Source organism: Monodelphis domestica, chromosome 5, assembly GCF_027887165.1.
Source record: "Monodelphis domestica isolate mMonDom1 chromosome 5, mMonDom1.pri, whole genome shotgun sequence".
NCBI classification, from domain to species: domain Eukaryota; kingdom Metazoa; phylum Chordata; class Mammalia; order Didelphimorphia; family Didelphidae; genus Monodelphis; species Monodelphis domestica.
The window spans coordinates 126,166,751-126,181,061 of NC_077231.1; the positions used below are offsets into that span (position 1 = coordinate 126,166,751).

At 35.5% G+C, this 14,311-nt stretch overlaps 1 protein-coding gene across 2 annotated transcripts in view; it reads left to right on the forward strand.

The window, feature by feature from the left end:
- PTPRO (protein tyrosine phosphatase receptor type O) overlaps nt 1-14,311 on the forward strand; it is a 235,591-nt gene that overhangs the window by 113,167 nt on the left and 108,113 nt on the right. For both annotated transcript variants that reach the window (XM_056799294.1, XM_056799295.1), the window contains exons 3-6: nt 695-853; nt 3,120-3,272; nt 6,976-7,419; nt 12,718-12,879. In XM_056799294.1, coding sequence (XP_056655272.1) covers nt 695-853; nt 3,120-3,272; nt 6,976-7,419; nt 12,718-12,879 — 918 coding nt within the window. The remainder of the gene's footprint in view (nt 1-694; nt 854-3,119; nt 3,273-6,975; nt 7,420-12,717; nt 12,880-14,311) is intronic.

Here is a 14,311-nt window from a genome sequence, read left to right on the forward strand (position 1 = left end):
AGTATGGTGAAAAGAGTCCTGGAAGGGACCTATATTCTAATCTTTGGCTTTGCTTCTAAATTACTTTAGGACAGTTTTCAGGTAATTTAACTTTACCGAACCTTGATTTTTCCATTTGTACACTTAAAATGATACTTATCCCACCTGCTTTAAAGGGTTGTAAGGATTAAATGAAATAATAGACGAGGTGGTGATCTTGTAAATCTATAATCCCTGCTAATGGGATAGCTGAGGCTGACAGATCTCTGGATCTCAGGAGTTCTGAGCTGCAGTGGGATAAGCCACTCAGTTTGACATTAATATGGTGAGCACTCAAGAATGGAGAGCTCCCAGGGTACCTAAGGAGAAATGAACTAGACCAAGTTAGAAAAAGGTGCCAGTCAATGCCTATGCTCATCCTGGATGAAATAGAAACACCCAGACCTTTAAAAAAATCTGATAGCACTTTGACAAGAACAAAGTACAAAAGATAAGGAAAGATTTAAAAAATAAAAATGATAAAAGTTAAAGTGATATTAATTAAGAATAGAATTTGCCTCATAACCATTGAAGTTTTCAGTGTTCATAGAAGATGGTGGTTCTGGTAATTCTGGTAAATGTAATTCCTCTTATACAGTATTTTTATTATGGCCTCTACCCCTTAATCCTGCCCCCCCATTTTGCTTCTCCTTTTTTCCTTTTTCTTTTTTTGTAGAGCCTCTTCCTGTCACCAGCGTTTCTATTTATGACTATAAGCCTTCTCCTGAAACAGGAGTCCTATTTGAAATTCATTATCCAGAAAAGTACAATGTTTTTACAAGAGTAAACATAAGCTATTGGGAAGGCAAAGACTTCCGGACAATGTTATACAAAGGTAAGAAGGAAAATAAAGGTCGAAAGTAACATGATTTGGTATTAATTATATCATTATTAATGTAATAAGAGTCATACAGTGGAAAGTTACCTAGCCTTGACTAAAGAAAAACTATGAAAAAGCTTTGGGTTTTTCCCTCATATTTTCAAATGCTATCAGAGTACTGTTTTGGAAGTAGGAAGGTTTGCTGGTGATGGAAAAAACCATTGAAAAAAAGATATTCTCAATGGGCTGTTACCATGAAGTAATCAGAATGAATTTTCCTATGGAAGTTATGGAGTCTAGCTAACATCTGTATGTGTACCTCCCATTTTCAATATATGAAATGTTGGAGTTACTGCTATTATGAAAACTATTATTTTTTTTTTCCTTAGAGGAGGAGAGGTATCTAACACACACATACAAATCTTTCTAGGTTCCTTGTCCTCAAGAAGATCCCAAAATAATTGATGTAAGAAAAAATAGCTTCTGGTTGTTGACTAAGAGTGCTTTCTTTCAATGTTTTGCTCAGAAGCTAAGAAATTAAATTTATATAACTGAATTTCAGCATTATCCTTTAAATGCTTAAGATCATAATATTCTGTTTACCCATGTTTGACTAATCAGATGGCTATGTTTATTATAAATAACTCTTACTCTTTTATTTGACTTACTTTTCTGATCTGACTGACATCTTTGGTTAAGATGATCAAAAAGTCAAATGAATTGAATGTGTAAAGAGATCATGTATATGTGTGTATGTATGTGCATGTATGTGTGTGTGTTTATACAAGGACCACTAGGAAAGAGGTCATACAATAAAGCTCACAAGAAGAAAAGACCAGAAAATGCCAGGTTGATATTTTCCTGATGAGTGATGGAAAAATAGCCATTTGTCCACCTGATGGGAAGAATAGAGGATTCAACCCTGGGACATAAAGGAGAATTTTCTGAAACTTCTCAAATCTGACAGCTGGCTACTCACCTGTGGTGATTCATTTGAGGAAAAAATGCACGCCCTTCAAGGAGCCTAAAGAGTGTTCTTATAGGGATTATGAATTCCTGGGCAGAGATTAAAGCTTTAGGGGCAAATCAATGAATTTCTTATCTTTAAAAACTGTCATTTGAAAAATGGAACAGATTGAGGAAGCAAATAAAAAAAATAAAAGTTAAGGAAGATTTAGGCTAAGAAAAGGTCTTTAAATGAGATTTCTTAACCATGGCTTAATATTTGTTCAAGAGAGCTTTAAAATGAAGATAGATGGGGAAGGAGAAAACTGCCTACATATGTTTGCTAGAGAGATAAACAGAAAAAGAGTAGACACAGCATAAGAAGTCTATCAGTAGAATTGAGCAGCAGTTGACAGAAGACAATAACCAAGAAGAGAAAAATGGCCTCAGATATTTATCTATGTAACTATAATGTATAGATGAAAGACAAGGCCAATGGGAGCTATAATGCAAGCAAATAAATTTGAACTCATAGGTAATACTGAGGCTTGGTAGGTTAGTATTCTTGTTGAGAGAATATGTTTGAAAGGGTATTATGCTTTATTCAAAAGGAAAAGAATAGATAATGGTAATGATAGAGAAACATTGTATATTAAAAGGGTATATTCATAAGGAAACACACAGTGCTTTTCTGTCACACACTCTGTTCCTTTGAACAGAGTATGATTCAAGTCGAATCAACAAGCATTTATTAAGTACCTACTATGTACCAGGCATTGTGCTTAATGCTGAGAGTAAATCCTTTCATATTCATATTCTAGTCACTTGAAAGTAATTTTTAGTATTTTATAATAATGATAATAAATAGCTTAGTTTTTAAAATTCCAAATCTATTTCCCCTCTATTCTTGGGTAAACTGCCTGCCAGTAGGCTAGATTTAAAATGTGAGCTTCAATATATGTAACTCCTACATAATTGCAAATCACTAAGATCTGAAGTAATTAAAAAAAATAAAACCCTTGAGTTTTTAATGTGAAAGAAATTTTACAGCTGCTTTATTTATTTAGCACAGCCTGCTTATTAATTGTTGATTCAAATTCATGTAGTCTAAAGATTTATAGGAATCCTTTTTTTCTGCCTTTATAGGAATTCCACATGGGGAATTTGAAATACTCTACCATCTCTAGATAGCCTTCTGCCCATCTATTTCTGGACCTATTCCTCTGCTAGATAACCTCTTACAAGTGTTTTCCTAAATGGTATTCACTTGTGCTGACATTTAAAAAGTATATTTTGAGAGTCAAATTTAAAAGGTGATTTATTTTTGTCTCTACAGATTTTTTTAAAGGTAAAACCGTTTTTAATCACTGGCTGCCTGGGATATGTTATAGTAATATCACCTTTCAGCTAGTATCTGAGGCAACGTTCAACAAAAGCACTCTGGTGGAATACAGTGGTGTAAGTCATGAACCCAAACAGCACAGAACAGGTGAGTTTTCAGAAAAGCAAAATATGTGAGCAAAATGATCAAATTACGAAGTATGCACAATATATGATATTAATGTAAATTTTCTTCACATGTTTCTACTTCTGTTTCATGTGAATTCTGTCCTAATATTTGGGAACTATTGTACTAAATTTATGTAGCATTCTAACAAATATTTTCTATTAGTTTAAAAGAAGCATAGTATATTCCAAGCAAATTTTTAATAAGAACAAACTAATACATATCGGACATAAGATTTTAAATGACCATATATCTACTTTGCTTGTGTCTAAGAATAAAGAACAAAATGAGAATAAAGTTTACAATATTATTTAAAAATTTAAGAATAAAAATAAGCTGTTTCCCAAAGGGTACCCCTACCTTGAATAAGAAAGAAAATATTTTAGTATAGATCATTTTCAAGATAGAAAAATTGGACTTTGAATAAAAGTATATTTAAAACATTATTAAAATAATTTAGTCCTAATTGTATTTCATAAATATATATAAATATGTAATGAATAAAAGGATAAATTAAAGCCATACTTGTTTGTGTATTAATCTGCTTTTTTATTCCATAGACTTTTTCCTTTTCAATTATAGGCTAGACCAGTGATGGGCAATCTTTTGAGCTTGGTATGTCAAAATTCACCAAAAAACCAAGCATAACTTGGGTGATGTGTCACTTCAAGAAAAAAACCCATAATTTTGCAATATTTATAGTTTAAATAACAAAAATGTATAATTGTAATATATAACCATATTTAATAAACCCAAAATTAATTATTTAACTTACCTGCTTAATGACTTCTTTGTTCATCTGTCAGTAAGTTTCTTTTGCTGGTCTTGATATTATTTAACTTGTGCGGGGTGCTGTGAACTAACATAAGTGAGGGAGAAGGGGAATTCTTTAACTAACCTGCCTATTAGTGACTTTTTTGTTATTTAATTTCATTGGCTAAATCTTCAATTGAAGGTTGGTATTTTGTACACCTCAAGCCCAAGCAAGCATTACTAACTTCATCTGTCAATCTGTTTCTTTTGTTGGTTTTGATATTATTTAATGCTGAGAATAAGGTCTCATAAAAGTACATAGAGGACACAGAGGGGTGCAAAGGGCCATCTCAAAGCTGATGGGGGCCATTCCTGGGCTCAAGCAGCAAGGCACACCCCCTTTGCTCCCCTGGGAAGCCGCAGTTAAGCACGCCTTTTGTGAAGCAATTGTGGGGAGATGGCAGAGCCCGGATCCAGGAGAGGTGGGCACCCAGGGGGCTGAGGGACATGACAGAGCCTGGCAACCATAGAGACACCACTCCTCTGGGTGAGCAGCACCCTGGGAAATGCACCCCATGGCTGGGCGTCCTTGGTCTGGCATAGAGTGTTTACACACTACACTATAGCAAATGTTTTATCCTCAGCACCTAGCCATGCAGGAGCCAAGGATGAAATGTCCTTCTCAGCATGCGGCCCCATCCTTCTCTGTATGTGGCTGAGTGTCATCGGAAATGGCTATGCACGTGTGTCACTGCTGACATGTGTGTCATAGGTTTGCCATCAATGGGCTAGTCAATAAGAGGCAATTTTATCTGAGTAAGTAACTCATAGTTTGCATTAAAAAGGGAAGAAGTCTGATGTAGGAAAATAAGCTTTGGACTAGGAGAAACAGAATCACAAAATCACAGATTTTCAGTTGGAAGGGACTTCAATGGCCATTTATTCCAACTTGTACCTGACTCCTCTTTATATCATGGTTATTCCATTTATTCTACATTCATATTTTGTTTATTGTTATTTTTGCTTTAAGTCCCCTAAGGAGGGAAAATCCATTACCTTCCAAGCTACTCTTTTGAATAGCTCTAATTGTTGGGACATTTTCCCTAAAGTAACAATTAAATTTACCTCTTTTTAATGCCTCCTGAACCTCCTCTCACCCCATTGCTCCTGGTTCTTTCCAGTTGCCAAGCAGAATAAATCTTCCAGGTGATAGCCCTTCAAATACTACAAAAAACTTTCATAGGTATGCTACGTCCCTCACACCCCAGCCTTCTCTTCTCCAAATTAAACATTCCTAGTTACTTTAACTGATTCTTATATAGAATAAGTATGAAGTCTTCACCATCCTGATTGCTCTTCTCTTTTTTTTCTCTCCAATTTATCAAAAGCCTTCCTAATTGATGGCACTCAGATTTATTGTTGTTGTTTAAGTCATTTCAGTTGTTTCTGACTCTTCATGACTCCATTTGGGGTTTTCTTGGCAAATATACTGGAATGGTTTGCCATTTTCTTTGCCAGTTCATTTTAGAGATGAGAAAACTGAGGCAAAGAGGGTTAAATAACTTGCAGGGTCACAGAGCTAGTAAATGTCTCAGGTCAGATTTGAACTTACATTTTTCTTACTTCAGATCCAGTGCTCTACCAACTATGATACCTAGGTGCCCCCAAACCAAATTGCTATTGTTATTTAGTTCTGTCTGACAACCATAGGATCCATGAGGTTTTCTTGGCAAAGATACTGAAATAGTTTGGCATTTCCTTGTCCAGTGGACTAAGACAAATAGAGGTTAATTTTTTTTCCTAGGGTCACATAGGTAGTGTCTGAGGTCAGATTTGAACTCAAGTTTCTCTGCTTTTATACCCAATACTCTGTCCACTGAGCCCTCTAGCTGCTTCCTCATGCTCAGAACTAAATTCAATATTCTAGGTGTGGTATAACCAAACCAAAGCACAAGATCCAGACCATCATCCTCCTATTCCTGGATGATGTTGCCCTTTGTGTATCAAAGATAGCAATTTTCTTGACTGCCAAATAAAACTATTGACTCATATAGAACCTGAAATTCACAACAAAATAAAAAAAATCCAAGCTATTTAGACAAAGTGTTGTATAGCTGATTAGCCATTATTGCCTACTTGTGAAGTTGATTCTTTAGAACCTAAGTATAAGAGATTTTATGTTTATACCTATTAAATTTAATCATCTCAGATTTGACCCAATATTATATACATTAAGATATATTTGATTCTTGGCTGTAATTCCATATGTTAGCCATGCTTTCCAGCTTTCTGACAATTGCAGATTTGACAAGCATACCATCCTTCATCCAAGTCATGCCTAAAATTTTTAAGCAGCGATCCTAGAATAAACTAATGAAAACATCTTTCCAAAATGACATTGATGGCTTTGGGACCCAAATGTCCATATGCCTGCCATCTTTCTGTAATTTCCAATAAAAATATCATTCTCATTAGGAGAGAAAATAGAAGTCTTTTTAATCTTTGATTTTAACTCTATTCTATATTTTGTTGTCCCAATAATATAGGTATAGACTTTCTATAAGAAAGGAATGGAGCCAGGGAATATATCTATATTAAAATTAAGATATAGACAAGGAAAAGGTTAAATTTCCACTTGAACAAAACATTATCACAAATTAATGTCTTGAGAAGGAAGGAGTTTGATGCAATGTTAACAGATTTGCAGTTATTGTGGTTACCAGATTATAAGCTTCAAGATATTTGAAAAACATTAAAGTTTAAATATGCTCAGACACAATTGGACTTCACTTTTGTGTTAAGATCCCATTCCATATTGTATTTCTCACAAATACATTTAATTCATTTTATTAATCAATTTATAATTAATTGGATTTCTTTCATTGAAACAAATTGTAAAACATGCTTGTAAATAAAATTTCTGTCTCTCCAGCTCCTTTCCCACCTCAAAACATCTCAGTTCGAATTATAAGCCTGAACAAGAATAATTGGGAAGAAGAGAGTGGAAGTTTCCCAGAGGAATCATTCCTGAGGCCACAAGATCTCATAGAAAAAGAGAAACTGCTCCATTTTACAGATGATCCTCCTGAAATTTCTTCAGCCAACACTTCTTCTGGGTGGCCAGATTTTAACAGTAGTGATGAGGAAACAACACTCCAGCCATATTGGTGGGATAGTGAAACTGTAACACCAGAAAATGAAGATGAATTTGTCAGTGTTCTTCCCAGGGAAGATAAAAATAATAATACAGTTAGCCTGATTGAGAAATCAACATCAGCACCTTTATCTTTTTTTCCTGTGCAAATGATATTGAACTGGTTGCCTCCCAAACCACCTACTGCCTTTGATGGGTTCCATATTCACATAGAGAGAGAAGGTAAAGTAATAACTCTTTGTTACTAGTTAGGGATATTTCTGAAGAAAAAAAAAGTTGGGGAGGGGAGAATTAGGTTCCAGAAATCACTGCAGATGAGAAAGAGCATAGGCTAAGAGAAAAACTATAAAGATTTAAATTGTTTCTCTCAGGATTGGAAGTAATGAAGCAATTTCAAAGTCTTTGCCAGCAGAATAAAAACTTTTGGCTCTATCAGCCTAAAAAAAACAAATATAACCTTGGTGGCATAAAAGTAATATAATAGCATACATGTATGTATATTTTTGGTACAAACAGCCTACGCATGATTTCATTGATATAGGGAGTTTTTCAATGAGGTAATTCTTCCCATCAACACAGATCGGCATCCTTACTGGGTTAATGAGAGGTTAACTAATTTGCCCAGTCACACACAGCCAGGACATATCACAGATGGAACTGAAACCCAGGTTGTCTCAATTTAGAGGCTAGATCTCTATTATTTACCTAATATTAATAACAGTAAAGCAGCAGCAGCAACCACCACCACCACCACCACAACAACAACAACAATAAAGTAGTTTTACATAGCTGTTTAAAATAAGCCCTGCAGCTAGGTCTTCTCACTCCAAGTCAGTTGTTATTTCCACTGGGTCATACTGGCATAAATCCTGGAAATGGTACATATGCTTCACTTCTCAACAATTCTACTGTCAGGCAACTGGGGAAGACCTGAAATTACCGGCTTGACCTTTATAATTTGGAGAGTGGTAGCAGAGCTTTTTCAGAAGATCTATTTTTCTTGCACCCAAACTTAAGGTCTTTAGAATGTCCTTTCTCAGTACACGATCCCTTTACAAGACAGCTAGTTTCATGATAATTATCAGTTCTGTACCATATCTAACAAATCAAAAGCTCCTTACTCTTTTCTTTCTGAAGTGTACTACCCTTCTTGCCACCCGTCATTGGCACTTTTCCACAGAGCAGCTGTGAAGTAAAGCAGGAAAGACACAGCAGATGGTACTTTCACTGTAGCTACTAAAATTCTATCTTGTGTCCATTTACCCAGCATCTGGTACCCAGTTTTTCCATTTTAGCACACTTGTTTATTTCAGCAGTGCTGTTACATTTGATTAATTTAGGTAATGAATCACATACTTTTTTTTAACATCTTGATATCTGATGCTACCATTTGTTCTTGCAAGTCTTCTTGGACTTGTTAATACATATATCTACTTGCCATATGTTGAGATTGAGTGACATCTCTGTAATCAGAGCAGGTCCTTAGAGTTATGTAGTCATACATGCAAGGAAAAGCAAGGAGGCCAGTGCCACTGAATCATCAATCACAAAGGATTTCCTCTGACTACACAGCCTGTAGCTTTTGTTTAATTAAAAAAAAAATAAGAAATTGATCTGGTTTTGTTTAATAAAGGAAGAAACAACATTTATGGATTTTCCTATTTTAAATAATTAACAATATGCAAATGTTATGTAAGGTATATGTAAGTGGTTGCTATTTAAATATATTAAAACAACTTGGCTCTCATGTGGCATGGTTAGATATCTGATCTGAGGTTTGGCTGACCACTCTCCAAGGGAGACCTTGATTCCTGCTTTGGGAGAAGTGGAAGGAGGGTCATAGTTGGGTGCTTCCTCCTTTCCTCACCCATCCCTAAGAAGAATATTGGGTTAAAATTATATTCATCCATCACACTTCAAATATTGGTTGTATAGGGGTAAAATTCTTTGGGGCCCAAGACAAACATCATTTTCCTTGATCATACTCAGTACTTAGCTTACTCTTACCAGCTTTGCTCTTTCCAAATTACAAATACCAGATATTATAAATACCAAGTCTAGGTAAAAAGTAAAAGGGCTTTTCAGCAAACCAAGATAAGGTCTCAGCTCAAACCAAGCTAAGAGAGAAGGCCATTCTCAGTAAGTCTCTAGGATTATAAGCACTGAAAATCAAGGAACATGTTGGGGACCAGTTCTCTACAGGTTTGCAGCTCCAAGGTCTCCCCATTCAAAAGTTTGCCTCTAATTACAAGCCATTTCAAAGTCCTCTAAACATCCAACAAAATCCTTCTCTCAGCCAATCATTATTGCTTCACAGGACTGGCCCTCAGAAAAATAACCCAGCAACTAAGGGCAGAAGAACTACATTCAAATGTTCCTTGCAAAAAACCTACCATGCCTTTTCATTTTCTGTTATTGGATTTATTTTGCTGAAAATGGGTTCTTTGGAGCTCAGAATTGTCTCTCTTGTTGCCTCTCCTTTGAAGATTCAGTTCTTTTAACTTATCAGTCAAGTCAGTTAATTTCTCAGTGCTTCAGCCAACTTCTATGACTATAAATTGCAGATCTTATGCTGACCTACATGGGTAAAAGGAATTTTGCCTCTAGCATTTCCCTATACTAATGATAGTACATATCCAGTCCAAAAACAACAACAGAAAGTTGTATTCTTTTTAAGGCAGAATTCTGACTCAGGGTGAGGACCTCTCATATGAGGCAATCAGCTTGGTATAATGAAACAGATAATGACTTGGAGTCAGAAGACTGGGGCTTATACCTTGTTCCATTACTTGTTGTATGATGATGGAGAAGTCAATTAATTTCTCTGTGCCTCAATTCCTTCTTTGGTAAAATGAGAATGTTATACTACCTACTTTACAGATTTGTGAGAAAAGTTCTGAGTAGTAGTATTATGTAAATGAGAACTATCATTATGAAACTGACATTCTAAGTTCTCTTCTTAAATACTCAACCTCCTTATCCAGCCTATTATTCCCTTTCACATAAGGTCCTGTTCAGCCAAACCAGCCTGTTCTGCATTTTTCTACCTCTATGCCTGTTATCATTCTTCCCAATACCCTTCCCCTCCAGCTCTGTCTCTTTAATTACAACTCATTCTTTGAGAGTTTAAAGAAACATGTGTTAAATACCTACTATCTGCCAGCTACTGCTAATTATTTTACAAATATTATCTCATCTGATCCCTGGGAGGGAGATGGTTTTATTATCCCCATTTTATAGCTGAAGAAACTGAGGCAATTGGCAGATTAAGTGATTTACCTGGGGTCACATAGGTTGTAGGTTGCTGAGACTGGATTTGAACTTGGATCTTCCTGACTCCAGGTCCAGTGCTCTATTGTTACATCATTTTGTTGCTTCAAGAAGCTACTCAAGAAATCTCTTGTGATTTAGAAATCTAGTGGCCCTCTTTTTCTGCATTTTTTCCTGCTACCTAGTAAGGCTATATATTATCTCCTGTGTCAAACCTGGAAGCAATTTGAAGGCAGAGAACATGGAAAGAACACTCTGTTGGAGAATCTAGATTTCAGTCTTGGTTCACCCATTTACTACTTGTGTGATCTTGGCAAGCACCTTGACTTCTGTGGACTTCACCTTGTTCATCTATAAAATAAGGAAGTTGGACTAGGTGACCCACAGATCCTTCCCATCTCTAAGATTTTAAGATTTTAAGAACCTTTGAGATAGAGTAAGAGGCATGGGGTGGTACATTGGATAGAGTGCCTGGCCATGAACCTGGAAGATTTGAATTCAAATGTAGCCTTAGACACTCAATTACCTATGTTACTCTGGGCAAGTCATTTAACCTCTGTCCACCTGTTTCCTCACCTGCAAAATAAGGCTATTAATAGCATCTATCTCAACAGGGTTGTAAGGATCAAATTAAATTATAATTATAGAGAGCTTAGCACACTAGTGCCTGGCACAAAGTAAGTGCTATATAAATGTTAACTATTATCATCATTATTATAGAAGAAGCATTAGGCTTAGTATTAGAACACATGGTTTTGAATATGGAACCCATGATTTTTAATTTTGTGGCCTTGAATTAATTTTTTTGAGTTTTGGTTTCTTCATTTGTAAAATGGAAAAAAATATTACTTATATTCCTACCTCATAGAATTATTTTTAAAACAAAGGAGAGCATTGATTTGAAGGTGATTTGTGTCAGTACCATTTCACATAAACTGGTCATTATCAGTTTCATTTGTCATCTCTAATAAATGAAAAGAATGGAGGTTCACTCTGAAATGAAACCATATTGCCAGCTTTCACCAATGCATGATTTCTTCTCATCTCTCTTCTGCTTTTCTGCTACTCGCTATATTTTACTGGAAGTAGGATTTTTGTAGAAAAAAAATTCTCTCTTGCTGTCTATTCCCATGAAGACTCAATCAGCCTTTTATCATATTTTCTGTGTTGATTTTTGAAGGCTGGTTGTGACTCAAACTTCAGATCATGACTTCAAATGAGGAAGTAAGCAGCTGGAGATGAACTTTGATGTAATGGAGACTCAGTTTTACTAAAGATATTCTTGTCACAAATGACAGAAAATTTTTTTAATTTTTAACTTAAAATGTCAAAAGAAATTCTCAGAGATGATCAGTATAGCAAATGAACAATAAAGCAGCAGTAAGATCTTCTGCTGGGGCTATTTTTCATTTGTTCCTCATTGAGGATTACTTAGATGCTCTTCCTTAACATTCACCTTCTTGCATTTGAAGCAAGTAATTTTGCCATAAAGATAAAAGGAGCATATACATCCTTAGTTTCTAGATTCACAAACTCTAGCATCCAGGGTTTTTTTGCTTAAGTGTATTGTAAAAATGAAATTTGAATTCTATGCATCATTATTCCTTCATGTCAGCCTATGCTTAGAATCAAGTCAACAAGCATTTATTAAGCATCTCCTATGTGCTAGGCATTATGGTAAATTCTGAGAATGCAAAGAAAGAAAAAAAATCCCTGCTTTCACGGAGTTCAGAATCTAATGGGGAAAACAGCATGGAAACAATTAAAGACCAACAAGATATATAGAAGGGCTAATTTAGAGATGGAAGTTTTTAGCATTAAAAAGATGGCATATTTTTATAAGGAACTGTGAGGAGCCCAGCATCACTGAATTGGAGTATGTGGAGGGGAGAGAAATGTAAAACTGGAAAAGTAAGAAGGTACCTAGTAGAAAAGTTCTTTAAAATCCATGTTGAGGATTTTAACTTGCTCTTAGAGAGAGCAGGGAACCATTGGAATTTATTGAATAAAGGGGAGGAGGGAGAGGTAACGACCTCAGACCTATGCTTTAAGAAGATCAATTTGGTAGCTGAGTGAAAGATGGATAGAGTTAATGTTTTGACAAGGTAAACTTAATTAGCAGTGCCATAGCTCCCCAAACTTCTGATACTCATTCTTTGTCCAGTGGATTAGCATTAGCTTTTCTTATATTAATCTCAAATTTCAATAAATCCATGTTTTCTTTTTTTCTTTTTTTTTTGGATGATTTAGAAAACTCTACTGAATTTCTGACAGTCAACGAGGAAGCACATGAATTTGTCACTGAGCTGAATGAACCTGGAAAATATAAATTATCTGTGACAACCTTTAGTTCCTCTGGATCTTGTGAAACACGAGGAAGTCAATCAGCCAAAACAATTAGTTTTTACATCAGTAAGTACCAATGACAGAACAATAATGATGGCAGTAAAAAGATTGATAATACTTCAGATTATTTATTGAGTGTAAGGGACCCTGGGAAGTCTACAAGGTCAGGAGATGCTAAATTCCATCAGTTCTTTAGCAAGTAAGAAAATATCTAGTTGCAGCAGCTAAATATAATGAATATTTATACTGGCATTGGAGTCAGGAAAACTTAAGGTTAAATCCTGCCTCCAACACTTGCTAGCTGTATGGCCTTGGGCAAATCTCTATCACCAGCCTCCATTTCTTTATTTGTAAAATGAGGATAAAAAAATAGAACCTACCTCATAAGTTTCTAGAGAAGGGGAAAGGAAAGAGGAAGGATAAGCATTCATATTTGCACCTACTAAAAACCAAACATTCTGATTAGGCAGTTTTTACAAATAACTCATTTGATCCTCAGAACAAAATTACAAGGTAGGTGCTGTCATTGCCCTCATTTTACAGTTGAGAAAACTGAGGTTAAGTGATTTACCTGATGTCTCACACATAGTATGTACCTGAGCTGGATTTGAACTGGTTTCTTGACTTCAGGTGTAGCCTGTATCTACTGTGCCCACCTAGCAGTCTAGAGTAAGGTACAAATGAGATAATATGCAGAGGGCTTTGAAAACCCTAAAGCACTATTATATATGCTAGCTATTATTACTGGGGGGTTGGAGGCAGCTTGGTGCAATAGATAGAGAAATGGCCTCAGAGGAAGAGTGCCCAGGATTCAGCTACCTACACCAGAAGAAGTACCAAACCCAATCCTGGACACTCCTAAGTGCATTTGGAACTAGATTAAATTGTGAGAAATATTTAAGAAAATAAATAAAAATACAACAAAGCATAAATAAACTTTGCTTTCTAGAGCTAAGTCAGTATGAAGTCTGCAGGAATCCTATCCAGATTAGTGTCATCCCTCCTCCTTTTCTCCTTGAGTTTGACTCTACTCTTCTAGACAATTCTATTAACAATGAGAAATTGTGGGGAAGTTGCTAACCTTCTTTGGCAAAGGGTATTTTCTTATCTGGGAATTCCCTGTATGGATGAAGTCAGATTCAGTGTCCATTCCTTTTGTCTCATTTGTTAATCTGACTTTCCATTATGGACTCCCTTGAATTTTCTGTAAATTTCATATAACAACAAACATTATTAATTAATTATTAAGACCTTGTGATAAGCACTGGGGATACAAACAAAAATCACTGCTTTAAAGGAATTTACTTTCTAAAGAGGGATATGGCATATAAGATACCCATAGAGTAATTCTGGAAGATTCCTTCATAACAGAGTTTACAGTGAATTTCTGATGTAAGAAAAGAAAGATGTGGAGAATTTAAAACAAAAGTTTTCATCCAAACCAGTCATCAGTGCATGGAAAGTTTATTTCCCAGAGAAGGTTGAAAGAGAACAAACT